A 25003-nucleotide genomic window follows, 5' to 3' on the forward strand; every position below is an offset into this window, starting at 1 on the left:
GAAAGTCTGTGACGATAAACGTGTTTATGACAGATAAGACTACACAAATACACCCATCCTAACAAGTGTATGATAAATGTAGACAACTTTTCCTTTTCTTTTACTTTCATACTGCAACAGTGATTGGATGTTTACTGAGGGCTGAGGAGTGTGTGCGGGTGTGTGTCTGCTGCGCAGCCTGTGGAATGTTGAATACACGCACAGCGGAGGGAGGGTCGAGAGGGAAGCCGACACTACTATATATGGGATAATGGGAGAAAAAAATAGAAGATTAAAATAAAATAAAAAAATCGGTCTTAGCCTGGGCCCTGGAGAGGGGGTGCAGACTGAGGCCAAGGGAAAAAACAAAAAACATAAACACAACAGAAGAAATACCCAGAACCCCTTGCAGCACTGACTCTTCTGGGACGCTACAATATACACCACCGCTACCACCGAACCCCGACCACCCCCAATTTTTATTTACATTTTATATGATATACCATTGATATTTTTTAATTATTATTATTATAATTTGAAACTTGATTTTGCTTGTCACTATAAAGTTATATAAGCCTTGTTTGTTCAATATTCAATGCAAAGCTTGTTTGGGTCCCTATTAAAAGGTTCATTTGTTCGACCTTGGCCCACGGCTTTGTTCAGTTTTTAATTTTGGCCCACTCTGTATTTGATCTAGAGGTTTAAGCATTGAAAAAAAAAAAGACTTATTTTTAAAAAATTTTTTGACTTCCAGGTCCCCGTGACCAAACCTGAGGGGAACTTGAAAGGTTAAAAAAAATCTACATATTGTATCTGTTTTGAAAAAGGAAAATATCAAAATGGCCCAAGCACAACTTTTTTTTTTTTTAACTCAGGACTACCCGCGGGCCGGATTTTATACACTAGCGGGCCGTATATGGCTCATGGGATGTAGTTTGGGGACCCCTGATTTAGAGGTTTAAGCATTGAAAAAAATATATATATATATTTTTAAAAATGTTATAATTCAGACCCTTCTAGGACCAAACTTGAGGGGAACCCTAAAGCTTTAAAACAATCTAAATATTGTAAAATATCAAAATGACCATTGCATGCTTTGATTTTTCAGTGTGCGACTATCAGTGGAAAACGTTTGGACACCCCTGGTGTATGGGATCTTTTTCACTGGGGCGGAATAGCTCGGTTGGTAGCAACTTGACGATTCCAGGTTCGATCCCCGCTTCCGCCATCCTAGTCACTGCCGTTGTGTCCTTGGGCAAGACACTTTACCCACCTGCTCCCAGTACCACCCACACTGCTTTAAAAAATGTAACTTAGATATTGGGTTTCACTATGTAAAGCGCTTTGAGTCACTAGAGAAAAGCGCTATATAAATATACTTCACTTCACTGCTCCAAATAAGCTAAATGTTCCTCTTTCACATAAATAACACAACTGAGTTGTGTTTGGAACATTAACACAGAATTTATAAGAAGAATTCAGGTGAACGTACTTTTTTTTAAAACTTGCGTTGTCGAAAACGTGACGTAGGGGACACGTACCGCTGGTCATGACAGGTCGTTTGACAATTTCATTAAAAGTAACGCGCGGCCCAGCAGGGAGCATCATTGCACTCCTGGAGCTGTCTAACACCCCCCCCCCACCCCCCTTCACCCCCCACAGCCTAATCACACGGGGGGCATTCAAACACTCAGCAGGCGGCCGTCACTTCACAGCAGAAACAACTGGATGAGAGGTAATAAGGAAGTGAGCTCGGGAAGACACGCACACACACACACACACACACACACACACACACTGTAATCAGACCAAGTTTTTGTTCTGAACTTGTGGGGACCACCCTTTCTACAGGTTGTGGAGGCATAACAAGAATTTGGTCAAATGTCCACTGCCCAGTTAGCTCATACACGTCTTTAAATCTCTGGATTGATGAAGTAATGTGCTGATCATACTTACTGGGGACCCTGGGGAACAAGAGTTAATATGGTTCATGAGGACGAACTTTCAGTAATTTTGCATAATTCACACAAATTCGTACGTGACAACTGAGGACCATTTAAAAAATAAAACTTCAAATTAAATATGGATCTGACAATCAATTAAAAAGGTTTCCCTTTAGGGGACCTGTTTATTTTTCCCATATACCGTCAGAGGTCCCCTTAAGGTGACTGTATAAACAGAGCCATGTCCCCATTAAGTAAGCATTGCCAGGACACACACACACACACACACACACACACACACACACACACACACACACACACACACACACACACACACACACACACACACACACACACACACACACACACACACACACACACACACACACCAAGTTTTTGTTCTGAACTTGTGGGGACCACCCTTTCTACAGGTTGTGGAGGCATAACAAGAATTTGGTCAAATTTCCACTGCCCAGTTAGCTCATACACATCTTTAAATCTCTGGATTGATGAAGTAATGTGCTGATCATACTTACTGGGGACCCTGGGGAACAAAAGTTATTATGCTGCATGGGGACCAAATTTCAGTAATTTTGCATAATTCACACACATTTGTACGTGACTACTGAGGACCATTTAAAAAATAAAACTTCAAATTAAATATGGATCCGACTATCATTTAAAAAGGTTTCCCTTTAGGGGACCTGTTTATTTTTCCCATATACCGTCAGAGGTCCCCTTAAGGTGACTGTGTAAACAGAGCCATGTCCCCATTAAGTAAGCATTGCCAGGACACACACACACACACACACACACACACACACACACACACACACACACACACACACACACACACACACACACACACACACACACACACACACACACACACACTGTTATCAGACCAAGGTTTTTGTTCTGAACTTGTGGGGACCACCCTTTCTACAGGTTGTGGAGGCATAACAAGAATTTGGTAAAAACGCCACTGCCCAGTTAGCTCATACACGTCTTTAAATCTCTGGATTGATGAAGTAATGTGCTGATCATACTTACTGGGGACCCTGGGGAACAAGAGTTATTATGCTGCATGGGGACCAAATTTCAGTAATTTTGCATAATTCACACAAATTTGTACGTGACTACTGAGGTCCATTTAAAAATAAAAGTTAAAATTACATATGGATCTGACTATCATTTAAAAAGGTTTCCCTTTAGGGGACCTGTTTATTTTTCCCATATACCGTCAGAGGTCCCCTTAAGGTGTAAACAGAGCGATGTCCCCATTAAGTAAGCATTGCCAGGACACACACACACACACACACACACACACACACACACACACACACACACACACACACACACACACACACACACACACACTGTTATCAGACCAAGTTTTTGTTCTGAACTTGTGAGGACCACCCTTTCTACAGGTTGTGGAGGCATAACAAGAATTTGGTAAAAACGCCACTGCCCAGTTAGCTCATACACGTCTTTAAATCTCTGGATTGATGAAGTAATGTGCTGATCATACTTACTGGGGACCCTGGGGAACAAGAGTTATTATGCTGCATGGGGACCAAATTTCAGTAATTTTGCATAAATCACACAAATTTGTACGTGACTACTAAGGACCATTTAACAAATAAAACTTCAAATTAAATATGGATCTGACAATCAATTAAAAAGGTTTCCCTTTAGGGGACCTGTTTATTTTTCCCATATACCGTCAGAGGTCCCCTTAAGGTGACTGTGTAAACAGAGCCATGTCCCCATTAAGTAAGCATTGCCAGGACACACACACACACACACACACACACACACACACACACACACACACACACACACACACACACACACACACACACACACACACTGTTATCAGACCAAGTTTTTGTTCTGAACTTGTGGGGACCACCCTTTCTACAGGTTGTGGAGGCATAATAAGAATTTGGTAAAAAAGGCCACTGCCCAGTTAGCTCATACACGTCTTTAAATCTCTGGATTGATGAAGTAATGTGCGGATCATACTTACTGGGGACCCTGGGGAACAAGAGTTAATATGGTTCATGGGGACAAAATTTCAGTAATTTTGCATAATTCACACACATTTGTACGTGACTACTGAGGACCATTTAGAAAATAAAACTTCAAATTGTATATGGATCTGACTATCATTTAAAAAGGATTCCCTTTAAGGGACCTGTTTATTTTTCCCATATACCGTCAGAGGTCCCCTTAAGGTGACTGTATAAACAGAGCCATGTCCCCATTAAGTAAGCATTGCCAGGACACACACACACACGCACACACACACACACACACACACACACACACACACACACACACACACACACACACACACACACACACACACACACACACACACACACACACACACACACACTGGTTATCAATTGGAATGGAGACCAAGTTTTCCTTCACAAAACCACTGTTACTGACAGTGGTTTTATGAAGTGTTCCTGAGCCCATGTGGTGATATCCTTTACACACTGATGCCTGTTTTTGATGCAGTACCGCCTGAAGGATCAACGGTCCGTAATATCATCGCTTACGTGCAGTGATTTCTCCAGATTCTCTGAACCTTTTGATAATTTTACGGACCGTAGATGGTAAAATCCCTACATTCCTTGCAATAGCTCGTTGAGAAATGTTGTTCTAAAACTTTTTCGACAATTTGCTTACAAATTGGTGACCCTCGCCCTATCCTTGTTTGTGAGTTACTTAGCATTTCATGGAAGCTGCTTTTGTACCCAATCATGGCACCCACCTGTTCCCAATTAGCCTGCACACCTGTGGGATGTTCCATATAAGTGTTTGATGAGCCTTTCTCAACTTTATCAGTATTTATTGCCACCTTTCCCAACTTCTTTGTCACAAATTCCAAAGTTAATGATTAATTTTTATGAGTTTGAACATCAAATATGTTGTCTTTGTAGCATATTTAACTGAATATGGGTTGAAAATAATTTGTAAATCATTGTATTCCGTTTATATTTACATCGAACACAATTTCCCAACTCATATGGAAACGGGGTTTGTATAAATGAGGCACAAGACCAAGAAGGAACGAGGATTATGTCTGCTCATGTCGGATTAATATTTGGTTTATTGATTTTAACGTCAATATGGCAAACAATAGGCACATGAAAAAATTGGTGTTTTGTTTGGGTTGATCAAAGAAGTGAAGAAAAATGAGCAAATGCACTGTGATGTCCCGCAGTAACCGAGTCTGAGTCTCGCCCAAAACAACCTGCCCTTTGCAAGCCAATACGGCGGAGGCGGGGTTAATTACACTTTGCAAAAACACGGCGCTTGTTCATTAATCTGTCCTCTCCAATGAGATCGTAAAATGAAATGGAGAAAAATAACATTTGGCGACGCCTATTTAATTAATAAAAACCGGCTCTGACGCGGGGCGAACTCGGCAGCGTTTGAAGCGTCCATTATCTCCCTGATGCACCGGCTGATGCAAGCCGCTCCGCGTTGGCATCATGCACCGAGGCTTTCAGGGCCGCGTTAGGTGATGGCGAAGGAAAAAAATAAAATACTCGCGGCATTTTATACGCCACGGAAATTATTCCGGTCCAGGCGGATTTATTTCTTTGCCGTTTTGATTATATTCCAGGAAAATCTCCATTAGCATCAGAACTCATTTCAGGGCACAGCAGGGGGAGAAGGAAAGGGTAAAGACCTTTTGAGTGACGGATAACAGCAAAAAAAGCCAGTCTCTGTGCCAGATCAATCAATCAATCAATCAATGTTTACTTATATAGCCCTAAATCACTAGTGTCTCAAAGGGCTGCACAAACCACTACGACATCCTCGGTAGGCCCACATTAGGGGAAGGAAAAACTCAACCCAGTGGGACGTCGGTGACAATGATGACTATGAGAACATGATACTGTGAAAGATCAATCCATAATGGATCCAACACAGTCGCGAGAGTCCAGTCCAAAGCGGATCCAACACAGCAGCGAGAGTCCCGTTCACAGCGGAGCCAGCAGGAAACCATCCCAAGCGGAGGCGGATCAGCAGCGCAGAGATGTCCCCAGCCGATACACAGGCGAGCAGTACATGGCCACAGGATCGGACCGGACTCCCTCCACAAGGGAGAGTGGGACATAGAAGAAAAAGAAAAGAAACGGCAGATCAACTGGTCTAAAAAGGGAGTCTATTTAAAGGCTAGAGTATACAAATGAGTTTTAAGGTGAGACTTAAATGCTTCTACTGAGGTAGCATCTCGAACTGTTACCGGGAGGGCATTCCAGAGTACTGGAGCCCGAACGGAAAAAGCTCTACAGCCCGCAGACTTTTTTTGGGCTTTGGGGATCACTAATAAGCCGGAGTCCTTTGAAGGCAGATTTCTTGCCGGGACATATGGTACAATACAATCGGCAAGATAGGATGGAGCTAGACCGTGTAGTATTTTATAGTCAGCTGGGGGCCCGCGGGCCACCTCAAAGTTTTTTACTTGCCAACCTTGAGACCTCTGAGTTCTGGAGATGCGGGGTCGACTTGTAGTGTCCCGGACAATTGGTGCTGAATGAAATTGCTGAGTTTGTGTATTTGTGGTTGTGTTGTCTTTTTTTGTCTGAGAGTAACTCAGGTTTTGACCAATAGAGGGCGATGTATGTGATACCTTTGGTTTAATTGTGTTGAGCCACATTTATTGTGCGCAATGTTTGATGCGTGGGTGTTTGTGACAGTTTGACCCCAGACTTTCACTGGTTGACCTTTGGCTTCCTCACAAACCGTGCACATTTGTTGAAAAGCTCAACATTGACACTCTACAAACATTGACAAACAAGTTGTAAGCTGTCACTCACCATGGCTCTGCATGTCTGGCTAAAAGAGTCAGGGTGGGGCTGAAGGCTTTATGTAGGTGAGCACACCTGTTTGGACTAATTAGGTCTAATTTGGGCCAAACCATGACTGTCAGGAGCTGGGTGTTGCTGAGGGACACTGGACGTTTGAAAGTTGTGTTGTCTAAACCTGAATACACATGTCTGGCTAAAAGAGTCAGGGTGGGGCTGAAGGCTTTATGTAGGTGTGCACACCTGCTTGGACTAATTAGTCCTAATTTGGGCCAAACCATGATTGTCAGGAGCTGGGTGTTGCTGAGGGACACTGGACATTTGAAAGTTGTGTTGTCTAAACCTGAATACACATGTCTGGCTAAAAGAGTCAGGGTGGGGCTGAAGGCTTTATGTAGGTGAGCACACCTGCTTGGACTAATTAGGCCTAATTTGGGCCAAACCATGATTGTCAGGAGCTGGGTGTTGCTGAGGGACACTGGACGTTTGAAAGTTGTGTTGTCTAAACCCGAATACACATGTCTGGCTAAAAGAGTCAGGGTGGGGCTGAAGGCTTTATGTAGGTGAGCACACCTGCTTGGAATAATTAGGCCTAATTTGGGCCAAACCATGATTGTCAGGAGCTGGGTGTTGCTGAGGGACACTGGACGTTTGAAAGTTGTGTTGTCTAAACCTGAATACACATGTCTGGCTAAAAGAGTCAGGGTGGGGCTGAAGGTTTTATGTAGGTGAGCACACCTGCTTGGACTAATTAGGCCTAATTTGGGCCAAACCATGATTGTCAGGAGCTGGGTGTTGCTGAGGGACACTGGACGTTTGAAAGTTGTGTTGTCTAAACCTGAATACACATGTCTGGCTAAAAGAGTCAGGGTGGGGCTGAAGGCTTTATGTAGGTGAGCACACCTGCTTGGACTAATTAGGCCTAATTTGGGCCAAACCATGATTGTCAGGAGCTGGGTGTTGCTGAGGGACACTGGACGTTTGAAAGTTGTGTTGTCTAAACCTGAATACACATGTCTGGCTAAAAGAGTCAGGGTGGGGCTGAAGGCTTTATGTAGGTGAGCACACCTGCTTGGACTAATTAGGCCTAATTTGGGCCAAACCATGACTGTCAGGAGCTGGGTGTTGCTGAGGGACACTGGACGTTTGAAAGTTGTGTTGTCTAAACCTGAATACACATGTCTGGCTAAAAGAGTCAGGGTGGGGCTGAAGGCTTTGTGTAGGTGAGCACACCTGCTTGGACTAATTAGGCCTAATTTGGGCCAAACCATGATTGTCAGGAGCTGGGTGTTGCTGAGGGACACTGGACGTTTGAAAGTTGTGTTGTCTAAACCCGAATACACATGTCTGGCTAAAAGAGTCAGGGTGGGGCTGAAGGCTTTATGTAGGTGAGCACACCTGCTTGGACTAATTAGGCCTAATTTGGGCCAAACCATGATTGTCAGGAGCTGGGTGTTGCTGAGGGACACTGGACGTTTGAAAGTTGTGTTGTCTAAACCTGAATACACATGTCTGGCTAAAAGAGTCAGGGTGGTTCTGAAGGCTTTATGTAGGTGAGCACACCTGCTTGGACTAATTAGGCCTAATTTGGGCCAAACCATGATTTTCAGGAGCTGGGTGTTGCTGAGGGACACTGGACGTTTGAAAGTTGTGTTGTCTAAACCTGAATACACATGTCTGGCTAAAAGAGTCAGGGTGGGGCTGAAGGCTTTATGTAGGTGAGCACACCTGCTTGGACTAATTAGGCCTAATTTGGGCCAAACCATGATTGTCAAGAGCTGGGTGTTGCTGAGGGACACTGGACGTTTGAAAGTTGTGTTGTCTAAACCTGAATACACATGTCTGGCTAAAAGAGTCAGGGTGGGGCTGAAGGCTTTATGTAGGTGAGCACACCTGCTTGGACTAATTAGGCCTAATTTGGGCCAAACCATGATTTTCAGGAGCTGGGTGTTGCTGAGGGACACTGGACGTTTGAAAGTTGTGTTGTCTAAACCTGAATACACATGTCTGGCTAAAAGAGTCAGGGTGGGGCTGAAGGCTTTATGTAGGTGAGCACACCTGCTTGGACTAATTAGGCCTAATTTGGGCCAAACCATGATTGTCAGGAGCTGGGTGTTGCTGAGGGACACTGGACATTTGAAAGTTGTGTTGTCTGAACCTGAATACACATGTCTGGCTAAAAGAGTCAGGGTGGGGCTGAAGGCTTTATGTAGGTGAGCACACCTGCTTGGACTAATTAGGCCTAATTTGGGCCAAACCATGATTGTCAGGAGCTGGGTGTTGCTGAGGGACACTGGACATTTGAAAGTTGTGTTGTCTAAACCCGAATACACATGTCTGGCTAAAAGAGTCAGGGTGGGGCTGAAGGCTTTATGTAGGTGAGCACACCTGCTTGGACTAATTAGGCCTAATTTGGGCCAAACCATGATTGTCAGGAGCTGGGTGTTGCTGAGGGACACTGGACGTTTGAAAGTTGTGTTGTCTAAACCCGAATACACATGTCTGGCTAAAAGAGTCAGGGTGGGGCTGAAGGCTTTATGTAGGTGAGCACACCTGCTTGGACTAATTAGGCCTAATTTGGGCCAAACCATGATTGTCAGGAGCTGGGTGTTGCTGAGGGACACTGGACGTTTGAAAGTTGTGTTGTCTAAACCTGAATACACATGTCTGGCTAAAAGAGTCAGGGTGGTTCTGAAGGCTTTATGTAGGTGAGCACACCTGCTTGGACTAATTAGGCCTAATTTGGGCCAAACCATGATTTTCAGGAGCTGGGTGTTGCTGAGGGACACTGGATGTTTGAAAGTTGTGTTGTCTAAACCTGAATACACATGTCTGGCTAAAAGAGTCAGGGTGGTTCTGAAGGCTTTATGTAGGTGAGCACACCTGCTTGGACTAATTAGGCCTAATTTGGGCCAAACCATGATTTTCAGGAGCTGGGTGTTGCTGAGGGACACTGGACGTTTGAAAGTTGTGTTGTCTAAACCTGAATACACATGTCTGGCTAAAAGAGTCAGGGTGGGGCTGAAGGCTTTATGTAGGTGAGCACACCTGCTTGGACTAATTAGGCCTAATTTGGGCCAAACCATGATTGCCAGGAGCTGGGTGTTGCTGAGGGACACTGGACGTTTGAAAGTTGTGTTGTCTAAACCTGAATACACATGTCTGGCTAAAAGAGTCAGGGTGGGGCTGAAGGCTTTATGTAGGTGAGCACACCTGCTTGGACTAATTAGGCCTAATTTGGGCCAAACCATGACTGTCAGGAGCTGGGTGTTGCTGAGGGACACTGGACGTTTGAAAGTTGTGTTGTCTAAACCTGAATACACATGTCTGGCTAAAAGAGTCAGGGTGGGGCTGAAGGCTCTATGTAGGTGAGCACACCTGCTTGGACTAATTAGGCCTAATTTGGGCCAAACCATGATTGTCAGGAGCTGGGTGTTGCTGAGGGACACTGGACATTTGCTATGGGATTTACAGCTATGGTAGCACAATGAGCCCCGAACGGGCTAACATCACGACTAACGTGTTACAAGTCCGATTCGCCCGGCGACTCTCTGTCGGAGTACCAGCGCTGGGGTCCAGTGCACCACAGTCCTTCGGCGGAGTGCTTCGGAAGCTATCGGGTCTCTCGTCTCCCCGACCCGGACCGTTTACAGCGGCGGGGAGGGAATGATAGAGAGAGACACACAAAGTGATAGCGAGAGCGAGCAGGTGGGCGAGCGAGGGATGGAGGGAAGAAGAGCACATGCGGGTCTAGTGGAAAAGCGGCAAAACGTTCCTCCGCTTGCATCACGCAAGTGACGTCTATGTTCGGCCCTCGAGAACCACATACCACACCGTGATTGGTAGATTCCTTCAGCTACGCACACAAAGCCGTCAAGCGGCATTCATATAAAACTTGCGGGCCGCACTAATAGTAAACTTTCATCTTAAGGTGAGGGCCGCAAAATAACGTCTCGCGGGCCAATCCGCGTGTCTGAGACCCCTGCTGTTAACTATCTGCTAACTGTCTGTTAACATTCCCCGTGTATGTTTTACACTCTAAAAGTGATTGTCCATCTTAAACATTCATTTAGGTTCCAACGTTAAAAACACTTGGGAAGTGATCCATAGCGACGATGAGTGATTATCATCACACTTCAACATCTCTAACATGTAAATGCTGCCTTAGCTGTCTTACCCTGGATAAACACATGGTAAATATATATAGACATACAACCAGGAAGTACATTTTTAGATACAACATTACCCAGAAGGCTTAACGCTGTCGGCAGGGACAGGAAGTCGGTCTGAAATACGACAATTGTGCTGATGTGGGTAGGTTGTGAGTTCAAAGCCCAACCGAGTCATACCAAAGACTATAACAAATTGGAGCCATTACCTCTCTTCTTGGCACTCAGTATTGAAATTGGGGGTTAAATCACCAAAAATGATTCCCGGGCGCGGCCACCGCTGCTGCTCACTGCTCCCCTCACCTCCCAGGGGATGATCAAGCGTGATGGGTCAATTGTAGATAATAATTTCGCCACATCGAGTATGTTTGTGCCAATCGCTGGTACTTTTTTTTTTTTTGCAGTTTCCGCATTGTCTACACAGAAAAACAGACGGACATTAATGAAATTAAACAATGGATGTCCGCTTATTTTTTTCAACTTAACGCCAAAAAAACGGAAATGCTGATTATCGGTCCTGCTAGACACCGACCTCTATTTAATAATACAACTTTAACATTTGACAACCAAATAATAAAACAAGGTGACTCGGTAAAAAATCTGGGTATTATCTTCCACCCAACTCTCTCCTTTGAGTCACACATTAAAAGCGTTACTAAAACGGCCTTCTTTCATCTCCGTAATATCGCTAAAATTCGCTCCATTTTGTCCACTAAAGACGCCGAGATCATTATCCATGCGTTTGTTACGCCTCGTCTCGATTACTGTAAAGTATTATTTTCGGGTCTCCCCATGTCTAGCATTAAAATATTACAGATGGTAAAAAATGCGGCTGCTAGACTTTTGACAAGAACAAGAAAGTTTGATCATATTACGCCTGTTCTGTATATATCTTTATATACATATATACATACATATATACCTATACTGTATATACCTTTATATACATATATACATACATATATACCTATACTGTATATACCTTTATATACATATGTACATACATATCCGCGACCCCAAAAGGGAACAAGCGGTAGAAAATGGACGGATGGCTCACATGCACTGGCTTCCTGTGCACTTAAGATGTGACTTTAAGGTTTTACTAATTACGTATAAAATACTACACGGTCTAGCTCCATCCTATCTTGCCGATTGTATTGTACCATATGTCCCGGCAAGAAATCTGCGTTCAAAAGACTCCGGCTTATTAGTGATTCCTAGAGCCCAAAAAAAGTCTGCGGGCTATAGAGCGTTTTCCGTTCGGGCTCCAGTACTCTGGAATGCCCTTCCGGTAACAGTTCAAGATGCTACCTCAGTAGAAGCATTTAAGTCTCACCTTAAAACTCATTTGTATACTCTAGCCTTTAAATAGACCTCCTTTTTAGACCAGTTGATCTGCCGCTTCTTTTCTTTTTTCTCCTATGTCCCCCCCTCCCTTGTGGAGGGGGTCCGGTCCGATGACCATGGATGACGTACTGGCTGTCCAGAGTCGAGACCCAGGATGGACCGCTCCCCTGTGTATCGGTTGGGGACATCTCTACGCTGCTGATCCGCCTCCGCTTGGGATGGTTTCCTGTGGACGGGACTCTCGCTGCTGTCTTGGATCCGCTTTGAACTGAACTCTCGCGGCTGTGTTGGAGCCACTATGGATTGAACTTTCACAGTATCATGTTAGACCCGCTCGACATCTATTGCTTTCGGTCCCCTAGAGGGGGGGGTTGCCCACATCTGAGGTCCTCTCCAAGGTTTCTCATAGTCAGCATTGTCACTGGCGTCCCACTGGATGTGAATTCTCCCTGCCCACTGGGTGTGAGTTTTCCTTGCCCTTTTGTGGGTTCTTCCGAGGATGTTGTATTCGTAATGGTTTGTCCAGTCCTTTGAGACATTTGTGATTTGGGGCTATATAAATAAACATTGATTGATTGACATTTCGATTTCCATGTAGAAAAGGAGGCCGATTGGCAAAAAATGTCCAAGGAAGTTGCGGGGCATCGGAAAAAGTTGCAAGGGATTGGTCGACATCGCAAATTCCTGAAGGGACTAGAATAGACTGGTTTCAGTCTATGGACGGGAACACAGATTGTTGTTTACTTTGCGCATCTGTACGGGTGATAATTGTGCCGGTTCATCATAAACGCGCCTAACGATCGCTCCATTAAGAGACTAAATGTCGTGTTGATTGTTGAGGAGAATTAACGCGGCTAATAAGGAGTCATCCGCCCAAGGTGGACCTGCTGATGAGCCAATTAACACCAGGCCTCGGGTGAAGGACGACACGCCATTACAGAACGATATCATCATCAATACGGACGGAAGGTCAAAATATTTGTTTATTTTTCCAGCGACTCAGACAACTCACTCTATTTTCTGGGGTTTTGACAGAATACCGATCAGTGGAAACTGCAGCTGGCTTGGATGGATGCCGGGGGGACCAAAGACAAGACGAGGACAGAGACTGAAACTAACGGGAAGTCTGAAGAGCAGGAGATAGTGGAAGACGGCTGCCGTTTCATATAAGGAGTCCCACTCTGCAATTGTATGCAAATCCAAAGACAAAGACGCAGGAAGAGCTGGGACCAAGGGAGAGGGAAGACAGATCATCTGCGACAAAACCTGCATGTTGGTTTTGGAATCCTTCTCGGATCCCCTCAGATGTCCCTTGGATCAGATAGAAAATTCACTCCCTCGGTCACAATGTTTGAACAAGGACGTTCAGTCGCACGAAACATGACATCAAATTGATTAATACGATTAAACCTCTATTTGCCAGCGTCTCGGTTTACAAACCTTTAGATCGCACCAAATCAGTTGCGAACCATTTCTCATTCGCTCATTTTGCGTGCCGTTGGAAGCATCAGAGCGCCGCTATTTTGAAGACATCACTTCCTGTGCAGTGCGGTATACTTGGGGCACGGCCATTTTGAGGGGGGGGGGGGGGGGGGGGGGGGCGGAGCCCCAGACATCATATCCTGTTTACGCAGCCCATTCCTCGGTCGCCAATTCTCAGTGGCTTCACCGTGTTTTTCTTTCCTCGCCGTTTTGTTTTGCTTACTCAATATGGGTCCACAAAAGCAAACAAAGCAGCCAGGAAAATAGGAGGGATTTGCTGTGGATTTAGACATAGAGAGGAGAGGACACCCACACATACTCATCCCCCATGTATGTGTATATATACACATACATATATATATATATATATATATATATATATATACATACACACATATACACACATATATTTATTTACGTATATACATGTGTATAAATATATATACATACATACACACACATATATACATATATGTACAAATTATATATATATATATATCCATGTATATACATCTATATATTTATATCTCTCTCTCTATATGTATACATACGGACACATATAAATGTATACATACATACATATATATACATACATACATATATACAGTATATACATACACATACATACACATATATATATATACATATACATATATACATATACATATATATATATATATATATATATATATATATATACATATATACATATATGTATATATGTATATATGTATATGTACATATATGCTTACAGACATCAGTCGTTTACCAAGCAAAGGTAATACGCAAGGACATTAACACATCCGACACGTACGTAGGATTAACCGAAGGAGCGTTCAAAACAAGATGGAATAATCACAAGGCCTCCTTTAGAAACCAGACTTTGCGGAATTCTACAGAACTCAGCAAACACATTTGGAACCTCAAAGACAATAATGTTGAATATTCAATAACATGGCAAATTCTTGCATCCAGCACACCTTACAACAGTGGTAATAAAAGATGCAACCTATGCTTAAAAGAGAAACTGTTTATTATATATCATCCAGATCTATCATCCCTCAACAAGCGCAGTGAAATCATTTCAACATGCCGCCACAGACGGAAACACCTCCTAGGTAACACATGAGCCAATCACCACACCCTACGCCTGCCTGTACCCACCCACTCTGTGCCCTATATAAACCATTGTATGTGAATGCTTCCATTAAAATCTCCTGATGATTGAGGGAACCCCTCATGAAACACTTCTGTAGAGATGAAGTAGTCTTGTGATTTTTCCCACACCTATATATATATATATATATATATATATATATATATATATATATATATATATATATACATACATTTAGTAAGATGGCATGGAAGCTCAACTGGAAGTCAAAAGGGGACTTCTTTGCTGCAAACTGTCAGGTCCGACATCAAACTATGTCAAGACACTTTCTCGAACCAATCATTTTTACGGCTTCAAAATAAAAGCGCAACGCTATACATCCGGTATAGCTACGTAGACAAAAGAAAAATGTCTTACATCAGGTTCATGCTTCGTCAAAGACGTTTTGTAAGACCAAGCATGAGCGTAACAATCCATATTTTGTGTTATTAATGCGTGGAACTGCTATCTAAACCTGGAAGTGTAGCTCCTCCTCTGAATCCAAGTGCTCCTACAGCGAGGATACAAATTCTGTGTTTCTACAAAATACAAACTCTGGCAATATGTGTTGAGCTGTTTAAAAGAGCATACGGTTTAAAACACATTTCATTAAAGCTAATTAATCGTCCATTCATGGTGTTAAAACTTGAAAGTGATCTGTCTCGGGTACACCTGTTAATGAAGAAAAACTTTATCCAATTATGATGAATCATGTTATTTTTGAGTTGACTATGAACAATACAATTATATATGCATGTATATACGACTTGTCCAGGGTGTACGATGCCTTCCGCCAGAATGCACCACCCTTTACCCCGAAAGGGACAAGCGGTAGAAAAAATATATATTGATATATATACATATATATATATCTATACATATATATATATATACATATATATATATATATATATATATATATATATATATATACATATATATATATATATATATATATATATATATATATATATATATATATATATATATATATATATATATATATATATATATATACATACACACACATATATACATATATATACATATACACATAAAATAAATAAATAAATGGGTTGTACTTGTATAGCGCTTTTCTACCTTCAAGGTACTCAAAGCGCTTTGACACTACTTCCACATTTACCCATTCACACACACATTCACACACTGATGGAGGGAGCTGCCATGCAAGGCGCCAACCAGCACCAATCAGGAGCAAGGGTGAAGTGTCTTGCTAAGGACACAACGGACGTGACGAGGTTGATTCTAGGTGGGATTTGAACCAGTGACCCTCGGGTTGCGCAAGGCCACTCTCCCGCTGCGCTGCGCCACGCCGTCCCTATATATATATATATACACACATATACATATATATACATATACACACATATATGTATATATATATATATATATATATACACACATATATACACACACACATATATATATATATTTAACATATACACATATATATACACACACATATATATATACTGTACATTTACACATATATATACACACACACAAACACACATATATATGTATAGCTATACATATATATACATACACATATATATGTATATATATATATATATTTACACGTGTATACATATATACATATGTATATATACACTTATGTGTACATACATATATATACACACATGTATACATATATAATACTTATTTATAAATATATACATACATACATACATACATATATATATATGCATACATACATACATACACATATATATATATATATATATATATATATTTTATTCCTAGTGACTTTCCCAAAACAAAGCTTTGTTCTGCTCCACCAAGTCTCCAATGAATATTTTCATAATGGCCAGGTCTTACCTTGGGTGGACTTTCTGATCCAGGATATTCTCTCTGATCCAGTTTGTTCCAACGCTGCATCAGTTTGATGACGATGGGCTTGCTGAAGTCCACCAGCTGGAAACCGGTCACGTTGGCCCCGCCGTGCATGAACCTCTCCAGAGAAATGTCCTTGAATCCCTTTTGAAACAAACGACAACGCTTTCATGCTTCATTTGCAAGACAAGTCCGAACCCTCCCAATTGACCAGACTATTAGCAGTACTTAGTTCCGACAAATCACATGGAGCTTCATGTAGAGTTGAGTCCGCATGAGTCCGAACTCTCCCGATTGACCAGACTGTTAGCAGTACTTAGTTCCGACAAATCACGTGGAGCCTCATGCAGAGTTGAGTCCGCATGAGTCCGAACCCTCTCAGTTGACCAGACTGTTAGCAGTACTTAGTTCCGACAAATCACGTGGAGCATCATGCAGAGTTGAGTCCGCGTGAATCTGTTAACTCTCAAAGTGATTCATTGGGAAAGCCGCCAGAGTGCCAAGTAGAAACGTGCGAGTCTGATCCTTGACTGATGAAAAGGAATTGCAGAACGACCTCATCTTCTCCGCCTTTTTGTCCCGGCGGGAATGTCTGAGAGATCAAAGATGAAGCGTCGCTGAAACGACTCTTTCACATCTGCGTTCTTTGTAGGTCATAAAATGTGGAATCTCACTCATGGATGAATCAGATCATATTTGGAGATACAAAGATAAGCTTTTTGGAGACTCCGGAGGGAGTCTCTAGCGAGTGGTCCCTTTGGGGATTCCCTTGTTCTACTGTGGGACTTCAACGTTCACGTTGGCAGCGACAGTGAGACCTGGAGAAAAACCAGAGTGGTGTTTTGTTATTGGACTTTGCTCGTCACAGATTGTCCATGACAAACTCAATGTTCAAATATAAGGGTGTCCATATGTGCACTTGGTACTAGGAGACACTAGGCCACAGTGGTTGTATCATCGGATTTGCAGTCTCGTGTTTTGAAGACTCAGGGTGATCACCACCTGGCGGTGAGTTGGCTCCGATGGTGGGGGAGGATGCCGGACAAACCTGGCAGGGCCAAACGTGTAGTGAGGGTCTGTTTGGAATGTCTGATGGAGTCTCTCGTCAGAGAGAGTCTTCAGTTAAGATCCTCGAACATGTTAGTGGGGAGACGTTGGATATTGAGTCCGAGTGGACCATGTTCCGTGCCTGTATTGTCGTGTTAGCCGATCGGAGCTGTGGCTGCAAGGTGGTCGGTGCCTGCCATGGCGGTAGTCCCAGAACCCGCTGGTGGACACCAACGGTGAGGGATGCCGTCAAGCTGAAGAAGGAGTCCTATTGGTTTCTTTTGGCTGTGGACAGGTAACGACAGGCCAAGGCGTGTGCAGTGGCGGTAAACCCAGAACCCGCTGGTGGACACCGACGGTGAGGGATGCCGTCAAGCTGAAGAAGGAGTCCTACTGGTTTCTTTTGGCTGTGGACAGGTAACGACAGGCCAAGGCGTGTGCCCTGGCGGTAGTCCCAGAACCAGCTGGTGGATACCAACGGTGAGGGATGCCGTCAAGCTGAAGAAGGAGTCCTATTGGTTTCTTTTGGCTGTGGACAGGTAACGACAGGCCAAGGCGTGTGCAGTGGCGGTAAACCCAGAACCCGCTGGTGGACACTGACGGTGAGGGATGCCGTCAAGCTGAAGAAGGAGTCCTACTGGTTTCTTTTGGCTGTGGACAGGTACCGACAGGCCAAGGCGTGTGCGGCTTTGGCCGTTGCAGAGGTAAAAACTCGGACATGGGAGGAGTTCTGAGAAGCCATGGAGAACGACTTCCAGATGGCTTCAAAGCAATTCTGCTTTAGGAGGGGGAGCAGTGCACTGTCAACACCGTGTATGGTGAGGAAGGGTGTGCTGCTGACTTCCACTGGAGATGTTGTGGATCGGTGGAATGAATACTTGGAAGACATCCTCAATCCCACCTAAATGTCTTCCAGTGAGGAATCAGTGCCTGGGGAACTCCACGGAGGGCTCTCCAATTTCTAGGGCTGAACTTGCCGAGGTAGTTAAGAAGGTCCTCGGTGGATGAGATTTGCCTGAAATTTCTTAAGGCTCTGGATGCTGTGGGGCTGTCTTGGTTTACAAGACTCTGCAGCATTGCGTGGACATCTGGGGCGGTGCCTCTGGATTGGCAGACTGGGGTGAGATTACATTTCTAAGCCTTCCTGGCAAGGTCTATTCAGGTGTACTGGAGAGGAGGCTACGTCGGATGATCAAACCTCGGAAGCAGTGTGGTTTTCATCCTAGTTGTGGAACTGTGGACCAACTCTTTACTCTGGGCAGGGTCCTTGGGGGTGCGTGGGAGTTTGCCCAACCAGTCTACATGTGCTTTGTGGCATTCAACCGTGTCCATTGGGAAGTCTTGGGGGGAGTGCTCAGAGTGTATGGGGTATTGGACTGCCTAACTGTGGTGGTCCACTCCCTGTATGATCAGTTTCAGAGCTCGGTCCGCATCGCCGGCAGTAAGTCGGACCCGTTTCCAGTGAGGGTTGGACTTCCGCCAAGGCTGCCCTTTGTCACCCATTCTGTTCATAACTTTTATGGACAGAATTTCTAGGCGCAGTCAAGGCGTTGAGGTTACCGGAGTAGTTTTATTGATATCGATTATCCGTCTCTCACGATATATACTGATATCGTCTTATCGCCCGGCCCGCAGAAGACTTTTACAGGCGAACAAGAGGTCTTACCAGGTTTGCGACGATGTAATGGTAGCCTTTGACGTGTTTTCCCACGCTGACGGCCTGCAAGAAAAAAACAGAGTGCATCGCGTTGAAACACAAAATTTATAGTACGACATTAAAAAAACCACAACAATTTTTAACTTCTAATTTGATACCAATACTGAGCCGATGTGATATGAGCAGGTACCTGGATCATTTAGTGGTGTGCTAGGTTTGATCAAGTGAGCTTAACAAACACTATCCTATTTATTATACTAACATTTGTATATCTATATGTATATATATATATCTTTTTATAGAGAAATGTAGTTCATCATAGAACAGGCACCCAATGTTATTAAAAGAAATATTGATTTTAAATAGCGAATCCCATTGAATCAAGAATCAATTCTGAATCGAATGGTTACCCCTGAAAAATCCAATGGTGTGGCGCCCAAATATTCCCAGCCCTAAGTCTTATAGCACTTGTTGTTTGGAGGCCCTTGGAGCCGCCGAAAGGATCTAAAGAGCGTAAACAATTTCCTTCGAGTGCTGAAAAGGGGACAAAGAACTCGTTGCCAGTAACTGGCAGTGTGATTTCCCAATCAGCCACGACAAATTAGACATTCTCTTTCAGCAAATTCCTGCTTTCGACATAAAACCGATCATTTTAATCGTGGATATTAGGCGTGATTGCAAACCCGCGTCTTTGGCTCGGGGATAAAGAAACGATTGTTATGCTCAAAACTTGAATTTTTACTCAGCCCCTGATAAAAAGAAAACTAATTCACATTGTGTTGATGTGAATTCAATAAAAATAACTGAAAACATTGCACGTTTTTCCCCAGGAAGCTAAATGTGTTATGTTACGCCCTACAACATGTTTATACTGTAAGTATCGTACTTATTACACACCAGCTGTTTTTTATAGAAGTACCGAACTCGGTACGCAACCCTAACATTAATTATTACAATTTTTGATTATTTGTAATTTAACAATGTGCTTTTACCGCCATCTAGTGTTTACTTTTAAGTCGTATAAAACAAGTGAAACATCAATACAGTATTTTTCAAAATGTTTCTCAAACTTTCCGAGACATTAAATGACAAAACTGTGTAGGCTATTTGTGGTATGTTGCCTTAGTAGAAAGTAGCTTTTTCCAGGAATCTGAATGTGTTATGTTGCGCCCTACAAAGTGTTTGCACTGTAATTATTGTACTTATTATTATATTTTTTTAGGTCAAGGATACGAGGAACATTTAAAAAAAAACATTGAGAAAATTCATAAAAAAGAAATAGAAAATAGTGACTCAAAACATTGCAAGTTTTTTTCCAGGAAGTTATGTTGCGCCCTACAACATGTTTGTACTGTAAGTATCGTACTTATTACACACCAGCTGTTTTTATAGAAGTACCGAACTCGGTATGCAACCCTAACATTAAGTTGGCCTGTGAAATTATTTAAATTTGTGATTATTTGTAATTTAACAATGTGCTTTTACCGCCACCTAGTGTTTACTTTTAAGTCGTATAAAACAAGTGAAACATCAATACAGTATTTTTAAAAATGTTTCTCAAACTTTCCGAGACATTAAATGACAAAACCGTGTAGGCTATTTGTGGTACGTTGCCTTAGTAGGAAGTAGCTTTTTCCAGGAATCTGAATGTGTTATGTTGCGCCCTAAAAAGTGTTTATACTGTAAGTATCGTACTTATTACACACCAGCTGTTTTTATAGAAGTACCGAACTCGGTACGCAACCCTAACATTAAATTGGCCTGTGAAATTATTTAAATTTTTGATTATTTGTGATTTAACAATGTCCTTTTACCGCCATCTAGTGTTTACTTTTAAGTCGTATAAAACAAGTGAAACATCAATACAGTATTTTTCAAAATGTTTCTCAAACTTTCCGAGACATTAAATGACAAAACTGTGTAGGCTATTTGTGGTATGTTGCCTTAGTAGGAAGTAGCTTTTTACAAGAATCTGAATGTGTTATGTTACGCCCTACAACATGTTTATACTGTAAGTATCGTACTTATAACACACCAGCTGTTTTTATAGAAGTACCGAACTCGGTACGCAACCCTAACATTAATTATTTAAATTTTTGATTATTTGTAATTTAACAATGTGCTTTTACCGCCATCTAGTGTTTACTTTTAAGTCGTATAAAACAAGTGAAACATCAATACAGTATTTTTCAAAATGTTTCTCAAACTTTCCGAGACATTAAATGACAAAACTGTGTAAGCTATTTGTGGTATGTTGCCTTAGTAGGAAGTAGCTTTTTCCAAGAATCTGAATGTGTTATGTTACGCCCTACAACATGTTTGTACTGTAAGTATCGTACTTATTACACACCAGCTGTTTTTATAGAAGTACCGAACTCGGTACGCAACCCTAACATTAAGTTGGCCTGTGAAATTATTTAAATTTCTGATTATTTGTAATTTAACAATGTGCTTTTACCGCCATCTAGTGTTTACTTTTAAGTCGTATAAAACAAGTGAAACATCAATACAGTATTTTTCAAAATGTTTCTCAAACTTTCCGAGACATTAAATGACAAAACTGTGTAGGCTATTTGTGGTATGTTGCCTTAGTAGGAAGTAGCTTTTTCCAGGAATCTGAATGTGTTATGTTACGCCCTACAACATGTTTATACTGTAAGTATCGTACTTATTACACACCAGCTGTTTTTATAGAAGTACCGAACTCGGTACGCAACCTCAACATTAATTATTTAAATTTTTGATTATTTGTAATTTAACAATGTCCTTTTACCGCCATCCAGTGTTTACTTTTAAGTCGTATAAAACAAGTGAAACATCAATACAGTATTTTTCAAAATGTTTCTCAAACTTTCCGAGACATTAAATGGCAAAACTGTGTAAGCTATTTGTGGTACGTTGCCTTAGTAGGAAGTAGCTTTTTCCAGGAATCTGAATGTGTTATGTTACGCCCTACAACATGTTTATACTGTAAGTATCATACTTATTACACACCAGCTGTTTTTATAGAAGTACCGAACTCGGTACGCAACCCTAACATTAATTATTTAAATTTTTGATTATTTGTAATTTGACAATGTGCTTTTACCGCCATCTAGTGTTTACTTTTAAGTCGTATAAAACAAGTGAAACATCAATACAGTATTTTTCAAAATGTTTCTCGAACTTTTCGAGACATTAAATGGCAAAACTGTGTAAGCTATTTGTGGTATGTTGCCTTAGTAGGAAGTAGCTTTTTCCGGTAATCTAAACGTGTTATGTTGCGCCCTAAAGAGTGTTTATACTGTAAGTATCGTACTTATTACACACAAGCTGTTTTTATAGAAGTACCGAACTCGGTACGCAACCCTAACATTAAGTTGCCTGTGAAATTATTTACATTTTTGATTATTTGTAATTTAACAATGTGCTTTTACCGCCATCTAGTGTTTACTTTTAAGTCGTATAAAACAAATGAAACATCAATACAGTATTTTTCAAAATTTTTCTCAAACTTTCCAAGACGTTAAATGACAAAACTGTGTAGGCTATTTGTGGTACGTTGCCTTAGTAGGAAGTAGCTTTTTCCGGTAATCTAAACGTGTTATGTTGCGCCCTAAAGAGTGTTTATACTGTTAGTATCGTACTTATTACACACCAGCTGTTTTTATAGAAGTACCGAACTCGGTACGCAACCTCAACATTAATTATTTAAATGTTTGATTATTTGTAATTTAACAATGTGCTTTTACCGCCATCTAGTGTTTACTTTTAAGTCGTATAAAACAAGTGAAACATCAATACAGTATTTTTCAAAATGTTTCTCAAACTTTCCGAGACATTAAATGACAAAACTGTGTAGGCTATTTGTGGTATGTTGCCTTAGTAGGAAGTAGCTTTTTCCAGGAATCTGAATGTGTTATGTTGCGCCCTACAAAGTGTTTGCACTGTAAGTATTGTACTTATTATTAGGTCAGGTTTATGAGGAACACTTAAAAAAAAAAACTGAGAAAATTCATAAAAAATAAATAGAAAATAATGACTCAAAACATTGCAAGTTTTTTTCCAGGAAGTTATGTTGCGCCCTACAACATGTTTGTACTGTAAGTATCGTACTTATTACACACCAGCTGTTTTTATAGAAGTTGGGCTGTCAAATTATTACAATTTTTGATTATTAGTAATTTGACAATGTGCTTTTACCGCCACCCAGTGTTTACCCTCAAGTCGTATAAAACAAGTGAAACATCAATACAGTATTTTTCAAAATTTTTCTGAAACTTTCCAAGACATTAAATGACAAAACTGTGTAGGCTATTTGTGGTATGTTGCCTTAGTAGGAAGCAGCTTTTTCCAGGAATCTGAATGTGTTATGTTGCGCCCTACAAAGTGTTTGCACTGTAAGTATTGTACTTATTATATATTTTTTTCAGGTCAAAGTTACGAGGAACACTTAAAAAAAAAAACATTGAGAAAATTCATAAAAAATAAATAGAAAATAATGACTCAAAACATTGCAAGTTTTTTTTTCCAGGAAGTTATGTTGCGCCCTATGACATGTTTGTACTGTAAGTATTACACACCAGCTGTTTTTATAGAAGTACCGAAAAGTTGGGCTGTCAAATTATTACAATTTTTGATTATTTGTAATTTAACAATGTGCTTTTACCGCCACCTAGTGTTTACCTTTAAGTAACATAAAACAAGTGAAACATCAATACAGTATTTTTCTACATTTGTCTGAAACTTTCCAAGACATTAAACGGCAGTACTGTGTAGGCTGTATGTTGCCTAAGTAGGAAGTAGGCCTTTTCCAGGAAGCTGAATATGTTATGTTGCGCCCCACAAAGTGTTTGTACTGTAAGTACCGTACTTATTATTATATTTTTTTTTAGGTCAAGGTTACGAGGAACACTTAAAAAAAACATTGAGAAAATTGATTATATGTTATGTCTCACTAGCGGAACAAATTTGGAGCCAGTCTGGGCCCTTTAAACCCCCGACATTGAAAAAATGTACTGATCCGCAAGGGAAATCGGTCCTTTTCCTTTAACTTTGTGCCGGCACGGCATCCCCGGCGCTTTTTTCCCATAGTTCCACGCCAAACCTCATAGCGCTGGCAAGAAGCGCTCAAACAGCTCCTCGCGTGTGTAAACAAAGGGCCGGCTGCTCAACTGATCAAAGCCCAACACTAAACGGCCCCGGAAAGAAGAAGTAAAGTAACGAAAACGCACAAAAGCGCCCAATAACTATAATTAGGGGTTTATGAAAAAGATTAGATGTAGAAATAATGCAAGAAAAGTTGAGAATAATACCAAAAATTAGGTCGAATGAAGGAAGTCGAAGGAGCTAGCGCCACTCTTTCAGGCGCATCCCAAAAAATAAATAAATAAATAAAACAGCTGCTAATAAAAACAAATTCACTTTTTGATTTTTTTTTTAATGTGTTTGTTTTTTTTGTAGACGTGTGCCGCGTGTTCGACAACGTCGCACACACGCTGGCGAGCACAACCGCGCGAACGCGCGGTAAA

The 25003-nt window shown here is 41.7% G+C and overlaps 1 protein-coding gene across 4 annotated transcripts in view; it reads right to left on the reverse strand.

Moving 5' to 3' along the window:
• gria4a (glutamate receptor, ionotropic, AMPA 4a) overlaps positions 1-25003 on the reverse strand; it is a 330120-nt gene that overhangs the window by 145474 nt on the left and 159643 nt on the right. For all 4 annotated transcript variants that reach the window (XM_061919263.1, XM_061919262.1, XM_061919265.1 and 1 more), the window contains exons 6-7: positions 19503-19556; positions 16775-16933 (exon numbers count right to left, since the gene is read on the reverse strand). In XM_061919263.1, coding sequence (XP_061775247.1) covers positions 16775-16933; positions 19503-19556 — 213 coding nt within the window. The remainder of the gene's footprint in view (positions 1-16774; positions 16934-19502; positions 19557-25003) is intronic.

This window comes from Nerophis ophidion, linkage group LG13, assembly GCF_033978795.1.
Source record: "Nerophis ophidion isolate RoL-2023_Sa linkage group LG13, RoL_Noph_v1.0, whole genome shotgun sequence".
In the NCBI taxonomy this organism is placed as follows: Eukaryota; Metazoa; Chordata; class Actinopteri; order Syngnathiformes; family Syngnathidae; genus Nerophis; species Nerophis ophidion.